We start from the raw sequence: 24382 nt of genomic DNA, 5'->3' as shown, positions 1-24382 counted from the left end.
CATTTTCAAAGAGAGGCCCCTATAGAGCAGTGTCATTTCAACACGACTTGGAGCAGATCACAAAGAGGCACACGCAAGTCATCAGCCTGTTACAGAACTACATCAATTGATCGAAAAGTTAAAAGCAACGCCTGGAAAGACAAAAAAGGCATAAACGTGCACTTTGGTAAAGCACACAGGAGCACTCACATCAAAGAGGGGAAAGAAAAAAAAAAAAGAAAACATTTATTCCTCCTCCCAGACTTCCACCTGCAGCAGAGACCCACCAAGGGCAGCCTCAAATCACACAGCGTGTCCTGAGCAAGCTAAGCAGGCAGCGGAGCGGTCTGCCACCACGGCGTGCGCATCCCCACCGGCCCCACCAGCTTTCTTCTGAAGCTGCCAGAGTAGCCCCTCTGGAGAGAAACCCCACAAGCAGCACTTTCTCTTTGCCTTCTCCAATCCGTGAAGGAAGGAGGAGAACACACGGGTCCCACCTAGTCTGGTCTGATTCCCCACTGCCACAACCCCCCCGCTGCAGCCCCTCGTGCCCGCGGGAAGGAGTGAAAAATACCAAAGCGCAACACGCAGGTGGCACAAGCAGAAGTGGCTTCCACAGGACAAGCTGAAAGCACTCCCACGCAGAAAAATACACTTGCTCCAGGGGTCTCAGCCCTGCCCTTTTTCCCAGGAAGAGTTTTTGAATCTACAAGCACTCAACTGCAGGGATTAACATGCGCACAAAGGCGTGTAACTCTGTCCTAGATACAAAACTTGGATGTGTAGGAGCCACCTTGCAAAACAAAGAAGGACGCATCTGCAACCTGCTGCCTCTCTCTTTACATCCCAGGGGAAATCTTAATGTGGTAGAATGGAAAACCAGATAGACACTGCGGTGATAACAGGAGTCCCGCAGCGCAGGAGGCCACGACAGTGCATCGGCGAGGTCTCCTCTCCTTGGGGATGGTCCGTGGGATGGTGAGGATTGAGGAGAAAGGTGCTTGGGGTGGCAGAGCACATAGAGGAGCCTTTGGAGACTCCCTGAGGACCATCTCCTCCCACAGCAATTGTCTGAGGCTCGCTCATAGGCACCTCTCTAAACCACAGAGTCACTGTTCTCCTGTTAGGCTGACAGAAAGGCAACAACTGGACAAACATCAGACAAAAAGACCTGATGTCCTCTAGAGCTAAACAGAGGGCTCACCTTGGTCCTCCTCTAGGCTCAGCTTCTTAAGCTGACCCATCCTGTAGGGCTGGCATCTTCTCCAGCCCATCGCTAGGTCTGGTACATGCCCACCTGCCATCTGGCTGAGACCTTAAAAAGACCCAGAGGAGGAAAGTTCACGAGAGATTTTCTTCTACTAACCATTAGATACTTGGCTTTCAAACTGCCTGTGAATAGTGGTGGAGACCTACTGTGAGCTCAGAATCAGGAAAGCAGGTGAATGCAGCTAATTAGCCCCCAAACCAAGAAAAAAATTCTTTGTTAAGTAGAGTGCATGATTTTAAAGAGACTTTAATTTTGTAGGTGTAATTAACTGCAGCTCCAAACCCCTAGCTATTAAGGTGCTCAATTACCAAACTCAGCTTGCAAATCAGAACTCTCTGCTTTAGCATTTGCACCCACTCTTAAATGCTGTTCCCAAAACCGAAGGCTTGCAGAAGGTACTTCCACAGTTTTGCTTTAAGGACATTAAATAAAGCTTGTTACTCACACCAGCCTTACATATCGAATGATCTTTTTACTTGAGCGCTGCTGCCTGGTTCCCATACCTCACTGAGCAGAAACAGAAGCAGACGCTCTCTGTTAATGAACCAGCACAACGTTTGTGAAGACTGAAGCCCAAAATTCACCTCCCGTATCCACACAGTGGGGACCGCACGTGTTTACAGGTGGAACTTGGCAGCCTCCGTTTAGCTTTAACGCCATCACCTGCGATGGCCAAAGCAATCCCAATTAGCAGAGAGACAAGGCAAGAGAACGAACAGCATGTGCAGAAAGCGGGTTGCTCTTGGCACCCCTGCCTAGGTGCCACCGCTTTCCTGCTTGGCCCGGCGCTAACGTTCTGGTCCCCCTCCACGAAACACTGTCCTACTAGTGTGGCATTTCTGCTCCACGATACATCCAGCAGCCTTTCTTGCAGGCAAGAATTTCTCATGGTCCCTTATGGAGTTGCCCCTGAAGCGTAAAGGAGCAGCACAGGACAGCAGTTGGCCAAGACTTGAGTTTACTGCAGAAAATAGGAGTTGTACATACATATCAGACTCCTCTTTTTTAAAACACGAATAAAGGAAGCTACGGCAATTCACTAATCCAAGTGACCTGGTAAAACCCTGCAAAGACTCCAAGCCAGCGATAACCCTGGTACCGCGCACTATGTATTTTGGGGGCCAGCATCACCCGGCAGTCATTACCGCAGCGCGACTTGGTTACTGCCACGGTGGGAGAAGTGAACGCGATGCAGCCTCCGAGAACCAAAACCGCAACAGCTCCAGAGACTGAAGAGCTCTTGCAGGGCAGAGATCCGAATCATGCCAGCATCTGCAAAGGCCACTTCTTGGAAGAAGGGTGCAGGACGGACGGTCTCATCAACTGACCCACAGCGCACTTGCACCACGTCCTCTTCTCCTCAGTTCATGCGTGTTTTCTGCCCACCCGTGACTTGAGGGGGGGAATAGAGTGAACGCCAATAGGGGGTTTTATAAATGCCTAGTGCAGGGTTGCTTACTTCTTACAGTGTTTAAAACAAAAAGAGTTTCTATGTATGCCAGTAGTAATTGAAAAAGTTTGAGAAACACATGCAAGTTGAATAGCATTCTTAGAATAGATACATAATTACCTATTTTATAAACTCACTTCCCAGGGTCTGATAAAATATCGTTTTGAAAATAATTTCCATACAATTTGCAAACCAAATATGATAACCTTCTGTGGAAAAATCAGTGAAAAATTGAAGTACTGAAAAGACTGGCAATTACCACAAAATACGGATGGAAGTCTATTGCAGAAAAAAGAAAATAAAAAATGTGTTTTCACCACTTCCATTTGCAAGGAGAATAGGAAGCACCTTACCAGATACTTCCCCTCAAACCCATCTCATAAATGCTGTCTGAACATGAGAGTCCAACAATATTTTAACAAGTTTCATATACAAATTCTGCACATATAAAAAAGGAAGGCTTAAAAATAAATGCCATATCACCCCTGCCACCCAGCCACTGCCTCTTAGTCACAACAGAAACACACTGCAGACCTCCCCCTAAAGAATCAGGGCCATAAAGCAGAACGCATCCAATAAGCAAAATAAATAAAAATCTTACACTATCTGTATTTAAAAATACCCCAGAGTAATTATTGGCAAGTAAGAGTAGTTCCCTGACAGCTGGAAACAGTGAGCACCAGCTTGCTGATTTTACATCCACCCTCATCTCCTGCCTTGACCCTGATCAGTGCTTTTCCCCAGCAGCCCCACTGACAAAAGCAACACAAATGTTGGTGTGATTCACAGCAGTCTTCGTTAAGAGAAGCCAAATTTCACAGGCAACGAGTCCAAGGGGCTGTGGCTCCCACAGAGTAGCATGCTGAAGTTTAAATATGACAACACAAAAAGCTATGGTGTCTTAGGCTTTTTTTTTTTTTTTTTTTTTTTTTTTTACTTTTTGGAGCACTAAAATTGGATGGAAATTTAATAGGAAGGTCATAAAAAGGCTAATGTTCAAATGCAGCCCTGCCAAGCCTCCTGTATTTCTCTGCAGAATCACCCATCCGAGACTACCAAAACTATCCCCCTGCTCTCAGGCAATTAATCTGCAAAAAATATTGCGAGTCTCAGAGCTGTAACATGAAAGCGAGCGCAAGAGAGCAGACGAAGGTGCTGGCTGACAAAAAAAAATAAATATCTATAAACAGGTAAAACTAAGAGAAATCAATTTTCATCCTGAATCCCAGATGAGAAATTAGAAATTTTTATGAAAAAAGCAGCCATGTGCTTGTTTTCTTGATAAGACGTTTTGGTTGAACAGATTTTTTTTTTTTTTTTGATTCAGCAACATCATAAGCTTTGTTACTGCTCGAGACGGCACTTTTCATAGCTGGTCCAAAGCATTTCCTGATGGATAATGGCCCCGCTGGCTTTGAAGCTGCCTCGAGCCTCCAAGGCAGGCAGGTTTGAGAGGGATCTTTGATTTCAGCTGCACCAAACCTTGCAGGCTGCTGGTCAGCTTTGCTGGAGCAGATGGAGGAGACCGTTTGAGAAAGAAACGTTCTCCAACGAAGCTCACTGGAAGCGTCAGCCTACCTTTAGCCTGCTCTTTTCTGCCTGCATATGAACGTGCTATGTACTTCCACTCAAACATAACAACAGAACTGATCTTAAAATCACTGATCTTACTTGGGGTGTTATCAAAAATAGACACTTAGCCCAGTCTTTTTTTTTTTTTTTTTTTTTTTAGGCCTTTTTTTTTCTTCTTTCCTTTCTCCTTCACTTGGCAAAGGCTAGACAGACATCACTTAGTTTAAAAGAAAAAAGGCTTGTTTTAGAACGTCCCTTTAATGTGTGACTGCAGCTGAGAGAGTGCAACTGTGTGCAGTTAAAGGAAAGTTTTCTAAGACACAGCCTGACCTACGCCTTCCCTGGAACCAGCACAGGCCAAACTTCAACTTTATTTTTAAATCTTCTCATTAAACTGGAAAGAGTGACAGAATAAACGGCAGAGAATCAGCACATCTCTCCTTCCAGGAGGAACATCACTCACCTGCAGACTCGAGGTCCCCCGTGAATCCCCCTTCCCCAGCTCCCACCCTGGTGAACTGCACTTCACAGCTCCTGCCTGTCCTACGCTATTCCAAGAGGGAGGTGTTTAATTCACCACCTTGCAAAGAAAATCCTTGCGAGCTATTCTAGTGTTCAAAATCTCATACAAATACGTGCACTGTGAAACGTGGCCATCTCGGCTAATTTCAGCCGCACCCTCAGCTCTCAGCACTCAGCTTGTTTATCCACAGAGAAGGCAGAGTGGCAACGGCAGAAGAGGGAACAGAGAGCAGGTTTGGTTCAAAGAGCAAAGGAAAAGATGGAAATGGAAAAGCAGAGAGGGGGGTGCAATAAAGCATTACACTTGCACAGGTCTTAAAAAGTCCCGATCTAAAATAACCTGTTAGCGGAGTACCCTGGGCAAAGGGGGAGGGTGGCAGGGGGACACAGCTGTAGCACAGGCTGACAAGGCTCTTTGGCTTTGAATGTGATGCTATGAAAACAGAGCTAGGCCTGGAAATGGGTAGCTTCTTTCTGTTTGACTTTTGTTTTCTGCAGGGCTGCAATGCCGTGGTCCCAATGACGTCCAACAGCCAAGGCACACAGCGAGATTCCCCCAAGCTCTCGCATGCCCCCACTCCAGCTGTTCACTCTGGTGCATACTGTCTACTTGCAGTTGTCCCTGCCCTCACATTTATTTTTCCTTTCCCTCTACCAACCTCCATGGATCTCAAACACCCCCATCGGGACCCCACGTTAACACACAACATAGAGTTGCTGATTTTAGTATCACGTTCCTAGCCGGGCATTCAAAGAGTCGTAGACTTTTCTGCTGTTGGTGTCTCTTCTGCAACACCAGTATCAACCCAACAGCCTGGACAAATCCCCCCCCACACACACCCGGGATCCCGTTGCGTTGATGTCTAGCACCCTGCACCAGTCTAGCCCGTAGCAGAAGATGAAGCCAACCTACCCGGGCTCAGAGACAGAGCGAGCAGAGGAGAGGTGCGGTGACCAGCGGCAGGCTGCCACCGGGCACGGCGGGGGCTCACCTGTGGCCGAGGATGGCCGGTGACCAGGCAGGTCAGCTCCAGCGTCTCGCCCTCGCGGATGGTGTAGACCCGCTCCGAGTAGCGTTCCTCCTCGATGTTGCACGCCAGGCCCGAGTGCACGATCCGCACAGTGGGGGGGGCTGCAAGACCCAGAGAGAGAAACCAGGTGAGCGTCATCCCCTGCACCCCCGGGCTTTGCTCAGACCCATTTCAACGGCAGCAGCCTGGGATCCCCTGCATACCCCCCAGCTGGGAGGACCGAGGCGGGAGCCGAGTATTTTCACCGCGGAGAATACCCTTGCTTACTCAGCAGGCGAGTATCGGGCACCAGAAGGGATTGCCACGGTATTTTTTAATACCTAGCGATCCCCCGAACAAAACCTTTGCAATCTCATTTGCATTCCAGTTATTTTTGTTTCCGTTTCCAAATGAACTCCGCGGTATTGTTCTTTTTTATTATATATCTTTCTAAATGCATTATCACACTCATTATGCAAATGAGAAGCCTTAATTAAACCATTAAAATTAAGCAGGAGAAACAGTGGGACCGATGCTGCTTCCTTTCAAAGTCGATACCAAAATCCTCTTGCTGCCAAAGGGATCGGGATTTGGACCAGAGGTTATGTTCAAGCAGAACCCTTACTTTAATTTTCTTGTATATGCAACCTGAACTACAGGAAGTTACACTGGTTTACGGGTTGTACATGTAGGAAAACTGCAATGTCGTTGCTAATACCGCAGGTACAAAATTACTGCTCTGCTTTGGCAAGTCTCCAAAGCGTGTTCCTGGCTCTACGGTTTTCTTTACTTCTGAACCACAAAATTCACAACTATTAAAATTTTCAGAGAGTGGATCGATAGGATAAGAAAGCTGAGTTACAGTCCTACTGCCAAATAAAGTAACATAAACTAAACAGCAGAAAAGATAAAATTTAATTCCGGAGAGTTTTAAAGACCTGCTATTTCACCCTCTCTGCTCATCTGTGTGCTGCTCCTGTTCAGTAGAAGTGGATTCATCTTCAAGTCCTAACTGAAGTCTTAAATCACAACCAAGCAAGCAGAACGATTAGAGCCGAGCCCAACAGGACTCGAAGCTGTCGAGCTCCCGGTCCAGTTTCCCAGGGACAGGAGCCCAGTGCTGCTGGGATAACATCCGTGCGTGCTCCCCAAATCCCTCGCAGCAGCTGTACCCCCCTGCCCAAGACCACAGGTCCGTTTTCAGGGCTCTGGGTTGCACATCGCCTCCCTCTCACACCATTCTACTGGTTCTTTGAACACCCTGCGATTGCTCAGCTAACACCCACAAAGTACATGGGATTCCTGGGGTGCATCGCTGTGGCACCCCTGCAGACCTCCCCCCAACCGTGCCAATACTGGTGTGACCCCCCCACGGCTCCCAGCTGACGCAGCCCGTTGTGGTATCAACTGCTGCGCAATGCCTAGAATTGATACGAGCCTGCTAATAATTCAAATTTCTGACCCTCGCTCTCCAGAGGCTGAAGAAAACGAGACTCAAGCAAAGGACCCTGAACAGGACAGTGTCAGGTCAAGTAAATGAACAGGGAGAGAATCATTATTTTGCTCTGTAATGACTAAGCCCGATATTCTCAACTACCTTGTGTTGCCCCTGTGCATCTCAGCCTACTATATTTTTTTTGTTTCATTTTTCAATGTGCTTGGCCTAAGTTCACCTCTTCAGTAAGCGTCTAAGAAATCTGTCCTCGGCAGACCCTCTCTGCAGAGCACCAGCTCAGGCAGAAGAGCTCGTCGTGCAGGGAATGGATGTTTCCCACATTACTGGTGCGCTCACAAAGTCTAACGGTACGAGGTGACATGGGTCTAGAAGACCACCAGACCGGCCGAGACAACAGCTTGGTGGGCCCACTCAAGATTAACCAAGTGGGCACAAGAGCAAAAAGCGTCCCCCCCACCACCACAGGCTCACAGCCTCCCATCAGGCAGGGGTGGCCCAGCAGTTCCAGCTACGACAACGGCAGCGAGCTCAAGCAAAGCCTCTAGCAAGTTCTGCTCCTCCAGCCACCGCGCGCCCAGTTTCAAAGACCCACCAGGTCGCCCCCTCCGCTCGTCTGCAGGCGGCCCCTATTTAGCAAAGACGAATACAGGCTGAAGACCAATGCACCCCTGCCCTTGGTGGTTTTGTGAGGCCAGCAAAAATTGCTCCCTAGCATCAGTTATTTCCAAGTACGACACGATGACTGAATATACACACAACGCTCAGCCTGTGGTCACGTTTAGTCAGGCAAGTGTATCCACCTGCCTCTGTACACAGGAGCTACCTCAGCTTTGCTTTCCTACTGCTCAGGAGAACTGCTTTGCAGCCCCAGCACCCTCCCCGTACAATTACACAGCTGGCACTTTGCAAGGCTGAAGATGCTATTTACTGCTTAGAAGAAAAAAAAAAATCAAATCTATCCATCCCTTTGTACCACAGATCCAGGTTGCTCTTCCCACGGAGCTCACTGTCTCTCTTGCAAAGACAGAGATGTCCTTGCTTAGGAGTCAGCCCCATGTGTCACACTCTGACCTTAAAAGAACCTGTTAATTCTTAATTGTTATTATTTTTTCTAAGTAGAACAGCAGCAATAAAGCTCCACCAAGCTTTCCCCGTGCTAGGAAGATCTGCTTCCCCTCCACATACCTCAAGAGTTCAATGTCCCGGGACACAGAGCATCCTCCTCGCTCTGCCATGCACGGCCGCTGTACAACAGGGCTCTGGGCCACCACTGGGGCTTTTATGATCTCCACAATACAAATAATAAAATACTGACATGCTACAGCAGAGCCACGGAGCAGAAAGGTAAAACAAGGTTCAGCATAGATCATGAGAATTCTGATAAAATGAGAAGAGTCAGCAACATTATGCCAACATCCTGCTGCCTTTTAAATCCATATTACATTAATATTACATTTTTCATTCATATTATATTCATATAACTTCAAATTACATTTGAAGTGTCCTTCATTTTAGTGTCTATGCCACTGCTCCATATCCATTAGGTTTGGGAAGGCAATATAGAAAAGAAAAAAGACCCCCTTGTGTGTTATTATGGCAAAAGAATACACTGCTTTAAGAGGAGATCAAACGAATAAAGGAAAATAAAAAGCATTCTTACTTCTTTGAGTTTTAAAGTCTTATGGTTTAGAAGACATTGCATAATTATGAAATGTCACCTCCCTCTCTACTGCAGGAATATTCATTACAGCTACTTCTGAAATATGCCTCCAAGGATTTAATAGCAGATGAGACATTAAAGTAATATATACTTAGCATTTATTTTGTTTGTGGCACTTTAGAAGAATTTGTCTTGTGATTATAGGCGGTAAATATTGCACAAAAGAATTCATCACGGTGCTGTTCCCGGCAACGCGCACACACGATGCAAGGAAAGCTAAGTGTCAGGTCAGAAGGAAAAGCCTTAACAACAAACCCAAGGACAACCCCACCTAACTTCTGCTGCAAAGAAGTTGTGCAGCGCAATGAGATTTCTTCTTTCAGATGAAAAATGGTGCCAGCCTGACCTTTCACCGTATCTCGTTATATGCTGACGTTACATCAGCCCCCTTTATTGGCTGCTCTTTTCCAGCAATTTCAATTTCTTTCCCTTCTCTGTCTCTTGCACACACATACACGCCTACACAAGTGATTGGGTTTCAACTTGCAACAAGTTCCCCAGACAGCACAGACAAAAAAAAAAAAAAAAAAAAAAGATCAGAAAAATTTCTGTGAAGGCAAAATTAGAAATGTCCAAAGTTGAATATGTATACAGCTATCTAGACGCACTTAATAAAAAAAGACAAAGGATGAACCTGATGCTGTGATGAATGCTAGCTACCTTTGAAGGGAAACGTGCAGAATAAAATCTATTTTCTAAGGCACTGCAGGAGTAAGTAGAAAAGAGGGCTTTTTTTCAAACCAAGCTGGTCACCCAGAAAAAGCAAGTAAACAAATGAGAGTTAGTATAAGAGTCGGAGAGAAGATCCTTCATGACTTACAGTATGTTTGTGTAGCTGTGGTGCGAATAAGAGACCTTGGACAACTGGAGTGCTGCAGTCTGCCTTCGTTTAACATGCTGGTAACTCTCTTGACCTTAACTACAACTTTTACAATAACTGGTATTTTTCTAAAACAATAGCTGCTATAATCTTATTAATAAATGGCCATTTCAGCTCTTATCAAAAAAAAGTCTAAGTCTATGCGACTGTGATTGCACTGTTTCCTAACTGACAGAAGATGCACAAAATCTAAAAAGTATTTATTCATGATTTCTAAGTTAAACTCAGAAGTTTCTAGGGCATGGGATGTTTGTTTACATGTGACTTTGTGACATTGTCCAACTAAAAACAGATAGAAGGGTAAATTATTTTTTTTGAGAAGAGGGTTGAACCTCCACAAAAAGCATCCTCAGCTTCCCAGTCTTCCAGTGACAGCAAGAAGGTGAAGCCTTTCTCCTCCTCCTCCTTTTCCACATGTCCCCAGCCACCTCCACCTTTTCTTATGTATGGATTCATCTTGGATCTATGCACCTGGACTCGCATGCATCAGACCAAGAACAACAAAGAAATTGCACAAAACCCTTGCAAGAGTTTGCTCTTGTGCTTCACCAGCACAACCTGCCAGCTTCAGCCAGCCGCCAGCAGCTCACCGCAATTAGCAGGAGAGCAGATTATGCCTGCTCAGGAGATGCAACAGTGGTGGCTTCGTTATTCCAAATCACTTTAAATAAGAAAAGTTCATAACAGAGACAAGGATCTCAGCCCATATTCATGTCTGAAGAGTTATCACGGCCTTTTCCCCATCCCTTTCTGAACTGGAGCGTACCTAACTGTTCCAGAAACAGATACCAACAGACAGAGACCATATGCCATAGATCATAAGTTTTTAATACTTAGTCAGCAGGAGGAACAATAAACAGCAATGTAATGAGTTGTAAAGGGGGGGGGGGGGGATAAAATAGATCTATCTGTTCCTAGAAACAGCGTTATGGTTCCCCTAACTCAATAGATACTCTGCTGATAAGCTTTGTAGCGTCAAAATTAGGTCAGCCTGTGACAGCAGTCTTGGGAAGCGGCAGGGTGATTTAATTAGCTCGGTGCCTTCTTATGTTAGTGCTATCAATCAAGGCAGCTTCCTGAGCTCCGGAAACACAGTTTAAGTCACAGAGATATGGGCAAATATCAAGCAATGTAGCAAAAATCAGTCCAACCGAAGAGGAAAAAAAGTTGACTTCATCCTTCTCTTGCTAGTCTGGTAGGTAAGGTCAGCTCAGAAAAAGAGAGCAGACGACAGATGCTACCATGTGCATAAGCTGAAAGTAGGTAGAAAATATTTAGTACTGATACACAGGAACCTTTTAAACTACAGACCTCTCCCTGCTATCACTTTACCTGCTAAGGCTACTGAACGTAACATACAGCCATAATGCTATTTAAAAGATAAATCAAAATAAAGAAATACTAAAGAGAAGATATTTCAGAGTTTCAACCAAATGTAGTCATTTCAAACATTTCCACAGGAAGACGTGTGCTTGCTCAGTAGCACTTCGCACGATACGGATTGAACCAGGAACGTCACAACCGATTTCAAACAGCCCTGGCTGGGGCAAGGCCCTCACACAGCCCAGCTTCACACAGCCTCTAGCCAAAGGCTCCCTCTGTTAAGTGCCTGGCATTTCTCTCAGCTGGGACCCAAAATGAAGAATGTAATCAATACCCTGAATATTTATTTAATGAAAACTAGTTGCAGAACATTTCCCGTTCCCCACTTCCCCCAAAGAATACTACACCTTCAAAAAAAGCAGGTCCAGTAATAAATTTATTAGCGGACTGAGTATCATCTAACTTCCAGTTGGAAAAGGATGTCACAAATCCCACGTTACCTGCAGCAAAATACTCTAAACTCTGCACTGATGAGAATTATTGCCATAGGGCAGTGCGTTCATCATGGCAACACCACTGAGACTCCTGGTCACTTCATTTGCAATTAGTAGAATTAAGAGCTGATATGAGTATGGGAAAACTTAATTCTGAGAGTCACAAACACAACTGCAATTACTTTAAATATTCTCTTTCTAAAAAAAAAATAAAATTATCTCCTCCTTATCATGCTGCAGAACTGCATGAAATTCACTGGGGGCTTCACTCTTGCTAATTGGTTTTACATGGAAAGGCTCCTGATGCAGAGCAGCGGAGTAAAACCACAGAAATGATAAGCAAACCATGCCCACGTGCAGCCGGGCCTGATGCCCCGCAGCACAGAGGCTGAGCACGCAGGCGCGACCCGCTCCAGTCCCAGCGCTGCTCCCCACGACGGATGCTGGGGAAAGCCCAGGGAAGGCAACCAGAAGAGAAGCATTTTTTTTTTCTTCATGACAAATGCATTCTACATTTTCCAGCAGAATCATTATGGGTCTCCTATTTCACATACATATCATTTTTAATTACATTTTAAGTAGTCCTACAAGTTCCATAAATCATGAAGATCTTACCATTGCTCAGATTAAAGGAAATAATTACAGAACCTGAATTCTGATATTGTTCAGAGTTTAAGTCTCTCACCATTGTTTTCCAACAAGGTCTCAACCAAATCTCTGTGTGTCTAAGTGGAACTTTTCACCAGCAAATAACTGTGGCCTGAGATAATTACATTTGGGAGGAACTGTAACGCTGAAGCTCTCCATGCCTGGCAGCAGCCACAAAGCAGATGGCTTCCACTCTTAACTGGTGCTGTCTCAGCCTTCAGTTAATTACGGGAACACAAATATAGAGCATCCTTTGCAAAAAGCTCATTTAACATGAGTTTTCTATGAAACTCAGAAAAGAAAATACTTACTGAAAACATGGGAACTTGGTTTCTAGTTAGCTCTAACCATTCGACAACTCAACACATATTCTTCCTCAGCATTTATGTGTCCTTAAACATTTATCCCTCTTTGTTTAGCAGCACATAGCAAAGTTGGTGAGCAAAGCTGCACTCTTCATAGATGAACTGAAAAGACCCGAACGAGCCAAGGAAGACACAAAGCAATCCTGTTGACATTTCAGTCTCTTCTCTGCTCAGCCTGCCAGGACAGCCACCACGTCCACCCAGGTGGGAGAGCCCAGCTTTGAAAGACTTCTGTATGATCCCAAACACCGTACGTATTTCTGTACCTATGGGTGTAGGACAGGCTCCCTTTTCTATACATGGAATTAATTAATGTCAGTGCATTTTTTTTTTTTAAGGATCTTTGTGGATTGTCTGGGAATATCAGAGATACCATCACATGTCAAAGAAAACCATTTTCCTAATGCACGCCCAACTCTGCCTCTTTCTACCTCAGCTGAGCCATCGGAGAGACCTCACTGCAATATACCATCTCTGCTGCCGTTTCTGCAGGAGCAAAGGGCTACCAATGCAACTGCCGTTGCTCGGTCACAATCATGTGTCCCTGCCAAGGCAAAGAATTAAGAATAATTTCCTCTCTCTTCTTGCAGGAATTTATCTCCTGACTTACCTCTTGCTCTTTCTTTCACCCATCAAAAGGTCAGCTAATTCAATTCAAGGAGATGGACTGCTCTTCTCATGCACACACTCTAATAAGATTTACAGATTTTTGACTGCCAAGTTACTCTCCCAAAAGAAATGGGAGGACAACATGGGTACCTTCACTTCAACCAGGGCTGCGCATCGGGCATACTCATGGCAATAGTATCTCTCTTGACCTTGGAAATACAAAATAAGTCGCCTGGAGTATCAGCCCTGAGAAAACATCCCTCTGGTACAGAACTTCCAGGCAGGATTTCTGAGAAGGAGTTTCTTTGTTTTGGTTTTAAACTGGGTCCTCGCTACAAGTAAAAAGAAAGTCACTGAGACACACTGCCTTGTAATTCTTGCTTCTGCTCGACACCCTTAAACTGACAATTAAATCTTAGCACAGCAGTCACGTTTTCCGTGCCACAGAAAGCACATATTCCATGCTTCCTGTATTAAAATAGCAGCCCCTGCAATTGGTACTTCTAAATTTCCCAGCCTCTTACTCCCGCATGCTCAGAGAATGACACTGTCGTGATTTCTTGGTTAGTTCACAACACGTCAGGTTGATACATCCTTTGCACACAACAAATATGGCATCTTTCCAGATCGCACTGATTTGGGGGGAATTGTAAAGACAAGTGTAGAGGGAAACCTTCCTACACTACATCTTCCTCCCTGAGCAGCTCTTTGAGTGGTTTGCAACCTACATATTGCAGGCAGTGGGTTCAATGAATCTTCTAAAATAAGAAGAGAAATGATCTACAAGTGACGGGCTTAATTGAAGCAACACTTTGTTGCTCCTGGCATCGCAAAACAGATGATGTTGCCAGACCTGTTTCAACAGTATTATAGTCTAGCAGTAAACATGTCTTACTTATTTGGCTGTTCTGAGCATACAGTAATGTGTTGACTTTCCCCCACCTAAAATGGCAGGCACACATGAAAATCAAACACGTTAAAAATCACCTTTTCGAAATGAATCCCAAATTCTTAACCATTACTCCCATTTGCACACTTTGACAAAACATCTTTCGGAAATGTAATTTTAACCAAGAAAAGTCGGGCAGCACGGTTCATGACAAGCAGCATCAAGGAGATAGATTCAGCCCTAAAGAAACTGCACATAGATATATATATATAATGCTACAGAAATTAGCCACAGGTCCCAGCACAACATGGCAAAGGTTGTGTCCCTCTTAGGAAACTTGAAATTTTATTAAGCTGAGACTGTGATGAATCACAGACGCAGGCAAGGAGGGAATCAAGATCCACGGCAGGAGCTCTAAGCAGGCATCAAGAATGATCCGAGCAGGCCAGCTCTGGACCTTCTTCCCATGGTTCGTGTAGTTTCCCCTGTCCCACTGTAACAACTGAAGCTTCATTTACTGCTAGTACAAGCTGGCAGAAAATTAGCTTGCCTCCACCTCCCATCCCCTCTGCAGCCAAGCATAGCGGCAAATGAAGCAAGATCCATTGAGATTCACTCTGAGGTGCAGAGACGCCTGGACCTATTAATTTGATAATGCCACTATTACACTTACACACCTTGCTCAAAGCCATGCTGAGGCCCACGTCGTTGCACATCCATAACAGGGCACTTCTGATGAACCAACAGAGTGCAACCAAGCAGAAGGAGGTTGGGGCTGGCATCCAATAAGAACATTAAAATGCCTTTCCCCAGACCTGTGCTTTAACATAATGCTAGGACGTAGCGAACAAAAAAAAAAAATCACTGTTTGTTCCGCAGACCTGTACGTACCTCCAGAATCCACGATCGGGTTAGCTGAGTTTAGGTGGAAAAGCTCCAAGTTCAGCTTCCCTGGAGCTACCCAAGCCATTGGAGCCCAGCCCATCCCGGCTTGCCATCGCAAAGCACAGCTTGGCAGCGTCAAGACTTGGAAGAGCGATACCCAGGGATGCATGCCCAGCCGGGGCACCTCACCGGGAGGACCATATCTCTGCTCCACCACCTGCAGATGAGCCATGGGCATCTCGTTAGGGAAAGATGGAAATATTTAAACGGTGCAAAGCACTGCTTAAACTCAAAGAAACTGGACCACGCTTGTATGGGGAGCTGCTGGGTGCCTGAACCACCGTCTGTGGGAGAAAAGACAGCCCAGAAGGGTTGGCTAGAAGGAATCATAGAAGCATTCAGGTTGGAAAAGACCCTTAAGATCATTGAGTCCAACCATTAACCTAACACTGCCAAGTCCACCACTGAACCATGTCCTGAAGTGCCACCGCTACACATCTTTTAAATGCCTCCAGCAACGGTGACTCAACCACTTCCCTGGACAGCCTGTCCCGGTGCTGAACACAACGCTGCCCACAAAGAGCTTGAGGACTATTCCCAGAGCTCCTCCTTTCCTTGCTCATGCAGGCACATGGGGTGGACAGGACTCTTGGCCCCACGTGGCTTGCAGACGCAGAAAAGACGACCAGCCTTGCCTCGGAGCACTGCCACAATCAGGCTTCAAACACATATATGTGCAATGTTTAACTTCTCATCAGCCTAGGCAAAAGCAATAAAAATACAGCTTATGAGGGTGTCCTGAAGCAGGAGAGAGTGCTGTAGGTGCTTCGAAATCCACGTGAATGACAGCAACAGGGACCACGTTGTCCTGGAAAGAGCCTGTTCTTGTTTGGCTCAGCAATGAAAGTTTCACTAAATGCTGTAGGGGCCTCAGAAAGGGTTTCATTTTAGCTTGCTGACTGAAAAGAGACAGTTTAATATTAAAAAGGGTTTTTAAAATACATAACCTTACATGAATGCAAATGAAAAAAATGCTGCTTTATAGTGTTAAGCAAGAATAAACAGCTTTTTAAACAACAATTTGCATTTCTTGCGAGATAGCACAAATCTGTCCCGGTAAGCAGGGACTATCAAGAAAACAAACCTCCTTTCAGGAAGAAAAATGATTTCTTGAATTAAAATTGTGTTTCCTGTACTTCAATGTCTCACACCTAGTTTTCGCATCTTTGTTTTGAAACACTGGGTGTAGGAGTGACTGCTGAATGACTAGAATATGTTCCATTATATAAAGCTAGAAACCTATTATACCAGATTTTATATATTCCAGGCACTATCAAAACTTGTGTAATTCCCTTTAGCTTCAGTAGGAAAAGAGTAACACAGTTAAAAATAAACAAACAAAAAACCAACCCAGACAGCAGAAGCACCAAGAAAATGACTCATTTTTCTATTAGCTCCTGTACTCCAGGATTATAATAGTTTTGCAGGCTCAGCCAGCATGCATAGCCAGCCCTGGGAACTCTGGGGTGGGAGGGAGACTGCACACCCCGAGCTGCAACAGTGCCCAGCAGCTACGGCTAAAAACCAGCCTGCCCAGGGCTGCACAGGCTAAGTAGGATTAACCAAGCATGTTCTTACAGCTTGTGACCTCTGTTAGTTCATCCCTAAAAACCAAGAGGGAAAAAAAAAAAAAAAAAGAAATAGTTATTTATGGGAACTGACTTGTTTGAAGCAACTGTCTGAATTAAATAATAAACCTTCGGTTTATTTGTACAAGAGGTTGTCAGGTTCTTGTGACTAAGCCCAATCCTCCCAACTCCCTGGAGGAGTGAAGCTCTCTTGATGTTCCACGAGGAGAGGAGGACCAGGCTTTCGGGAGAGAAGCAATGCCCGAGGAGACCAGCAGCATCACACACAACCCAGCAGTACCAGTGGTCACCAAGAACGAGCTCCCCATTGCCCAAGGGTGGCAGACCCAGGAGCTCACAGTGCGACCTGACCATCACCGACCCCCACCAAACCCACCAGCTCTGAAAAATGGCCTGGGAGGGAATATTGCAAATAGTATTTTCTACTACTGAGCCTTTTAAAACTGTGTTTCTTGTTGAGAACTTGTCATCAGACAGAAAGTGGCCATCTCTATCTGATTTGTTTTTAAAAGGTCCTTTAACACTAGCAAAAAGACAGCAATAGCGATGATTTTGTACTAACTTTTCGCATATACAAAATTAGCGTATTGCCTGAGAAGAGGATCCAGACCAGTTGTGGAAAAGCCATCACCTTGGAGGTTGAAGCCTTGGCAGATGACTTGGTCCTGACCTAGGGTTGGCAACAGTCCCACTTCAAATCCTCAAAGCCAATTCCAGCCAACACATCCATGGCTGTGATTCTCCCCCAGATCCTAAACTGTATCACTAATAACGATTGGGTTGTTTTAATTTTTATTCTTAAAAGGCAACAGAAAGTTCAGCTGTTTTCTCTCTCTTGCTGGCATAAGATTAGATTAAGCAAAACCATGTATTTTTATAATCGTCATGATTTCTGGGGGACCTGCATACATAAAGCATACCAGCCCCTGCTCCACTTTATGCTTTGTTTGCTCTGAACTGATTCATGCCTGTTGTGCTGCCGAGTTGCAGGAGCTGGGTTTATCCAGAAGCAGGCTGATCTCAAGAGACTAAGCACCAACATGGATTTTACCTGGAGAGAACAAAAGCATAATCTCATTCTTGACCAAGCTATTGTTCCAGCTTTCCTGGGAGAGGGCAAATAGCAGGACTGAGTTTCCCCAGGGCAAAATAACAAAACCTGACAGCGGCAGCAGGATTAAAATGTTTAGGGGGGATCCAGATGCGAGCAGGTGGGAAAAAGCATGAGAACATGCATGAGGAGATGAGGAATTCAGCAGGTGAGCCAGGTGCTGCAGTCCTCATAGGCACAATAATCTCCAAACACCATTTAAAACCGGGGACAGAACAGAGAAATTGTAGGTCTGTGTTGTCTTGTGGGTTTTTTTCACGCCTGCCTTTTACTGGCCATGGCCATTGGCACAATTTCTTCAGGAAGAGCTTATACAGCCTTCATCTTCTGAGCTTCCTCTGAAAACAGGCTCAAAGTGAGAGACACCACGAGGTTTGAGCTGGGGGAAAAGCGTGTGTAACCTACAGCAGCTCTTCAGAAAGTCAGCACCAGTCTGGGGAGACCAAGTCAACTAGCCAGATGCCTCCACTTGGTCAAGGGATAGTGCAGCAAGTTGTCAGGACCCACAAAGCACAGCACTCCACTCCCCAACCACTTCAGCTGCAAATACGCTTAATCGGGTCAACCATGCAGTGACAACCACATCTGGTGTTTAAAAAGCCAGTAACGCCCCTTTCAATCACTTTGCAATGGACAAGGTGATTTGCCTTAAAACACACCCTTTTCCTTCAGGCACCGGCATGGGGAGCAGAAGTGGGGGCTCTGCCAGCCCTAAGCCTTTTCCTCCTGTGAAGGAAATCTGGAGCACTGAGCTGTGACTGCTTGGGAGCTTTTCCAGGCAGCCCAGGGAAAATCCTGCCTGCTCATAGCATAAATCAACACATTTCCAAATTTTGGCCAAACCATGCCATGAGGCCAGATAAGCAGAAGCAAGAGAGTGCCTGTTTTCCTTCCCTTCAGTAAAGCACAGGCTGTGCTGGTACAGAAGAGAGCTGCAGAGAAGCATTTAAAATGGAAGGGACGGAGGTCCTCAAATGCTGTTTGATGCTTGCGTGATTTTCTGCGCCGACTGCCCGCACACAACTGACAGCGGTACAGGATCATCAGACCCACCACCCCCACCCTGCTTGGAAGAGCTACCAGGAATTAAGGAGGAGATGTTTAAAATAGCCCAGTTTCCAGCGGCTGGTCCTCCAGGGAGAGGCTCGGTGTGGGCCAAGCTCTCACTGAAGCTCTGCTGACACTGGGGAATTTATAACATCTCTCCGTCAGCCAATCCCTGCCCTATCAACTTCGCGATTCATTGATGTCTACTAGAAGATGAGCTCACGTTGCAATTTTTCTCCTGGTGGAAGTACTGTTAGGACACTCCTTTGTGTTCAACCATTGCAGATGGAAATAGTTCCACAAGATCTAGCAGCTGAGCAGTCTTTGAGGCTCCTCCATCAAGTGTGCTTCAAACTGGCCCAGCCCTTTCAACATTAATTGCCACTTGGATTGACAGACAGACCAGCAGAAACAGAAATCACCTCCCCATAGATCTCATTTCCCTGGGAAGCCAAACTAATAGCTCGGTATTGATGTGCTGTTGAATATGTAGCTCGCCTTCAGAGTTAAGTTAGCTATCAGCATTTCTGTGATTTATTTGAATAGGCATCAATGAATGATCAACAAATCAATAAAAATTAATGATGAAAATTATTAAACTCCCACCTTGGTACTCAGGCAACATTAGGTTGTGTATTATTGTTGATATGATTTACCAGTCCCTTTTCAGTGGCTGATGACATCTCCAATTTTATTAACAGAGTGCAATTAGCCATTAAGTTTCATTACAGAGTCGCTCCTTTCGTGCAAAATTTGTGTAAGCCTGTTAAAGCATTTAGAGTGGGAAATGTATCTCGTTTCTCCTAGCCAAAATTAATCACCGGTGCTTTTCAATACGCTATGCAACCCTCAAGTTCAGCAGCAGCAAGCACTCAAGCGGTGCCACATCTGATCCCTGTTACAGTCAACCAGCAGTGACTTCCCGGGGGTTGGGACCGGCAGATAGGAGCCCCCAGCCTTTGATACGCTCTTTGGGTATTTGCAGAGGAATGCAAGCAAAATGTTATCAAGCAGAAGAGCTCTGCTCTGCTTTAGACACCACACGCTCAGTGCAATGATGAAGCACAGCACTGGGGCTCAGGCTTTAAGAATAAAACCAGGGAGATAAGGGAAAAGATGAGTATATTTCTTGCAGCTTCTCTATTGTCAATAATACCCTCTGGCATGCTGGATATGTGGCTTTCCTGTATGTAGCACACTTAAACGCAATCTGTCTCTCAATTTCTTCAACCTTATATTCTACTGTGAAACCGTACTAGAGACCTCAGCAGTGCAAAGTCAAAATGCCTGGAGCGTATGCCAGTCAGACACGCCGACCGGCTGATCTAACCCGTATCACACGGTTCTGACGACTGCAGCTCCAGTTTGCATTGTACTCCGTGCACAAAAAGCTACTTACCCGCTGCTGATGCAGGAGTCACTGTCACCAAAGACCTTGGCCCAAGAATGATTTAGATTCCTTGCAAAAGGCATTTGGAAAAAGAAGGTCTTATAAAAATTATTAGAAAGAGGGGTGGTTTTTTTTAAGTCTTTTTGTTACTTAATACAACAGCGTGACAAAGTCAAGCACTTCCACCATTGTAAACTCTTGACATTTGGCTTTGCCTATTCCCACACTTAAAGAACAAAGCCCCGAAGTTTAAAAGCTCCTCTTACAGCTGAGCTCTGCTAACCAGCACAAGGCAAAACCATATTATTTATGAACAGAGGGAAGCCAACATCAGCCATCACTGCAGAATTAATTTGCAAATCCTGCAAGCAGTCTGCTCCCTATTATCATTTCAATTCAGATGAAAAAAGAGACATTTTTTAGTTCCTATCATGAGGTCATCTACTCATAGTACTGGCTGTCCGATAGCTGCAGCCCAAGCAGAATGGCAGACCCTGTAAAGGGTGAGGCAGAGTAATCTACCTATCCACACCTTCCAGGTGTGGGTTTCTTAAGGAAAAAAACAATAATCTGCTATGCATGTTCAAACAGTCAGTGTGCAGTCCTGTTTATTCTGTTTTCAAACCTTTGCAGTTGCCCTGACAACAAATTTAGATGCAGAAGGCATGAAAACAGAGAGATGCAGGACCTAGGTCACCGAAAGGTTTCTGAGGACAGGCTAACCCAGAGACAGGATTCATCATCCAGGAAATCACAGCCAGCAGCCACTCCACATGCTCAATTCCTAACAAGGAGCTAAGGCACAGGATGAAGGCAAGAAGGGGGATTCTCCTGTAATCTTGCCTGGCTGGACCCCCCAGCCCTTGCCCACTCCTTCCTTGACCCAGTCACTGGGGCTTGGTCATGTAAGATCACAAAGTCCTCTCACCCCTCCTCCTGGGAGCAAATCCATTCAACAGTACCAAAAAAAAAAAAAAAAAAAAAAAAAAAAAAGGAATGGCAGAGGAGGGGAAAAAAACCCACAACCAACTTTCTAAAATTTTCTTTCTTCATCAAAAGAGAAGTTTTGAATTTACTTTTAAATCCAAAACATGGTGATTAAACTTACACTTTGTCAGACTACTGATTTCCACCCCCCACCCCCCCTTCAGGAATTCCATCAAGATGTTTTTCATTTTTTAATTGGAACTTAAAACATCCGCAACAGATGAGTAATGAGTAAGCAGCATCTGCCTGCCCAGATTTTTGTGTAGACATTGAGGCACAGAGATACAGTGACAGAGCGAGTCCCCTCTGAGGATGCCAGCACTGCAATAGCCACAGGGGAAATAAGATTCAGAGGACCTTTTCAGATCTCATGATTCAGATCTTCAGATTTTTATTTTCATATCAATATAGACATTATCACCATAAAATAATCTACAGAGTCAAGTACCAATTGGTATTTCCATGTGAAACAGATTCTGGTGACAGTCAAGGTAGTTCCAATTGCATTTCTCTCCTTACATCTATCACAAAGTGTATTTTCACGTGAACAAGGCCTTGGTTTGAAGAGTTTAACAGTTCTTTTTGCATATTTCCCCAGGCAAAGCAATAAACTTCTGGTTGCAGAACTGACTTCAATGCACAGGCAATGGAAGAACTTCACACAAGAAATACGAAGCCACAGCAGATGAATTCTTGAGGGCTGAGCTTTAGGGACCGTATCCTCAGCTGGAGTAATTCAGCAGCATCTAAGCAACTTCACTAGCAGTACTTTGATTTCCAGCAGCTGACAGTCTTGCCCTTATACTGCTGCTGTGATCTCAGAAAACAAAATGCTTGAGAAATAACAGATGAAAATGGAAAAAAGTATAAGCAGATTTCTTCAAAACTATTAGATTATTGGCTCTTTAAATGCACTCCTAATTAGCGTATCATAAGCTGTCCTTAATACATTTCTCAGCACAGCAAACTCTGTCAGATTATATGGACTCCTGGAATTTGAAATTAATTGGAAAAGCTAAAGATAGCACTCAATAATGAAAATATCCACATATGCTTCAAAATGTTTGTAAAAAAATAATGATTGCGTAAATTCTTCTTCCAACCTCAAAAAAATAAGAATATGGCTACCTAATATCCTCATTATCTAGCTCCTCGTAAGTCACAAAAGTGTTTGATAGTTTTAAATTATAGCTGATTTCATAAATGCCTATTTAATATTAAGAACAAGATCCAAAAGGCTTAACATCGCACCACACGTACACATAAGCACTCAGTCTACACAGAGGACGACGTAGGCGCAAAAAAAAGGTTTAAGCTATTGCTCAAGGAACATCGAAGGCTTTGATCGAATGACATTAAACTGCAGTGAAAAATAACACATCTAAGGCAGCACTAATTGCCCTCTATGGGAGCCGCTAGCGTGGTGGCACAGCGGGGGGACATCCCGGGACCCCCGCGCTTGAGCTGCAGCCCCAGGGGTGCCCTCGTCGGGCCAAGGTGGTCACCGGCACACGGACCCCCCCAAGGCTGCAGGCTTGCAGCATCCCCGGGCTGAGTCGTTCCTCGCATGGAAGAAGCCGCGCAGAGGAGAAACAGCGCCGTGAGAGGGTGTTTTCTGGGTTTTATTTCCCTCTGGAGCAACGCCGAGCATCTCTCTGAGGATGAAGAGGCTGGCATAGCTTGTGGGTGCGGAGTATGGGAATGGTCTTTAATGAAAATGAGGACTACTGTATCCCATCTCTTCTTCGGGAGCCAAGACTGTTTTGCGCTGCAAGTCTGGGTGCCTCCACTCAACACCCAAGAAAACCGAGGAAAACAAGTTATTTTCCTCCATTCTTCTGCTAGAACTTGGCAAAACCAGACCTCTGTACTGACTGTGCAGCTCTAAAACCTAAATATTCAGCAGATGGTTCTTCATTAACTGAACCCAAAATGGAAAGGAACCAGCAGGAAAGGAAAAAGTAGCAGGTTGCCCTGTCTGCATGATTAAAGCGCACTGCCCACACACGCCGTTTGTCCACCCCCACGGGCTTCACCCCACGTCACACACTGGTGGAGGCTCAACCGTGCTGGGCTAAGGGGAACAGGCTTGACATGAGCAAACTTTGCTCCTTTCCAACATAAAACTGATTTGGAAGTTGCTGAAGTAGAGAAGATGATAGAGTTCTTCTGACAACAACGCTCAGACAAAAAAAAAAAAAGCCTTTTTGGTTTGATTTAAATGAAATTTGCACTGAAAATATTCAGCTATATCAATATTTAATTTAGCAAAATTTTCCACCAACATTAGCAGCAAAAATCAAACCACCTACATTTTCTTTTTCCTAAGGAAAAAGTTCCCCTGACCATTTCATTTGCACACAGATGGCAGGGGATGAAGGAATAGGTTAGAATTACTGTAAGGGTCAGACAATATAACATAAGCTATTTTAAATTACCTAGTAATAAAGGACTTGCTCTTTTGCGATTTACAATAGGAATAAATGCCAATGGAGTAAAACGGGCATAAACAGGAAGAAAATACAGCCTCGTCTACGTAGTATAAACGTCAGGATAAATTCTCCCTTTACCTGCACAAGTGCATTTCATCAGATTTCAGTAAGGTCGCAGTTTATAGCAATAGGATTAGGATACTCAAGCTTTCTCCACCTCTTGCAACCCCTCTTTGGGTCCTCGCATGTTGATTTAGATTATAAATTGCACAGCAAACTAATACTTCTTGCTGGTATTCAGCTGAGACTTTAATAGACCAGATCCTTGCTCCTGACTTTTGCTAAAGCACATTCCAGGGTCCTGACTGGGACACCCCACCCGAAAGACACATCTCTCCCTCCCGAGCCCTCCTCTCCCCACCTCCTCCTGCAGAAATCCCTGCCTCCCCCCATCCCACTGGGCATTCGGAGGAGGCAGGTACCCCCATTTTCACTCACGCCACCGCACAGCAGCCCAGAGGACCTTGCAGGAGGTGGCTGCAAAGCTCTCCGGCAACTACAAGACAGCAGCAACTTGAAACTGAAGCTACCGAGGGTATAGCAGGATGACGGACGATGCCCCAGCATGGTCTTGCTCTGCATCACAGCCCAGCTGGGAACTGCTCGCTTGCCATGCGTTGAGAGAGGGGGAGAG

General features: G+C 45.2%; 1 protein-coding gene across 1 annotated transcript in view; it reads right to left on the bottom strand.

The window, feature by feature from the left end:
• MDGA2 (MAM domain containing glycosylphosphatidylinositol anchor 2) overlaps nt 1–24382 on the bottom strand; it is a 384110-nt gene that overhangs the window by 242060 nt on the left and 117668 nt on the right. Inside the window, exon 2 of the mRNA XM_049828627.1 lies at nt 5786–5925. Coding sequence (XP_049684584.1) covers nt 5786–5925 — 140 coding nt within the window. The remainder of the gene's footprint in view (nt 1–5785; nt 5926–24382) is intronic.

This window comes from Accipiter gentilis, chromosome 25 (assembly GCF_929443795.1).
Source record: "Accipiter gentilis chromosome 25, bAccGen1.1, whole genome shotgun sequence".
Lineage (NCBI taxonomy): Eukaryota > Metazoa > Chordata > Aves > Accipitriformes > Accipitridae > Astur > Astur gentilis.
The sequence above is the reverse complement of the archived record's forward strand: the minus strand, read 5'-3'. Positions and strand labels throughout refer to the sequence as shown.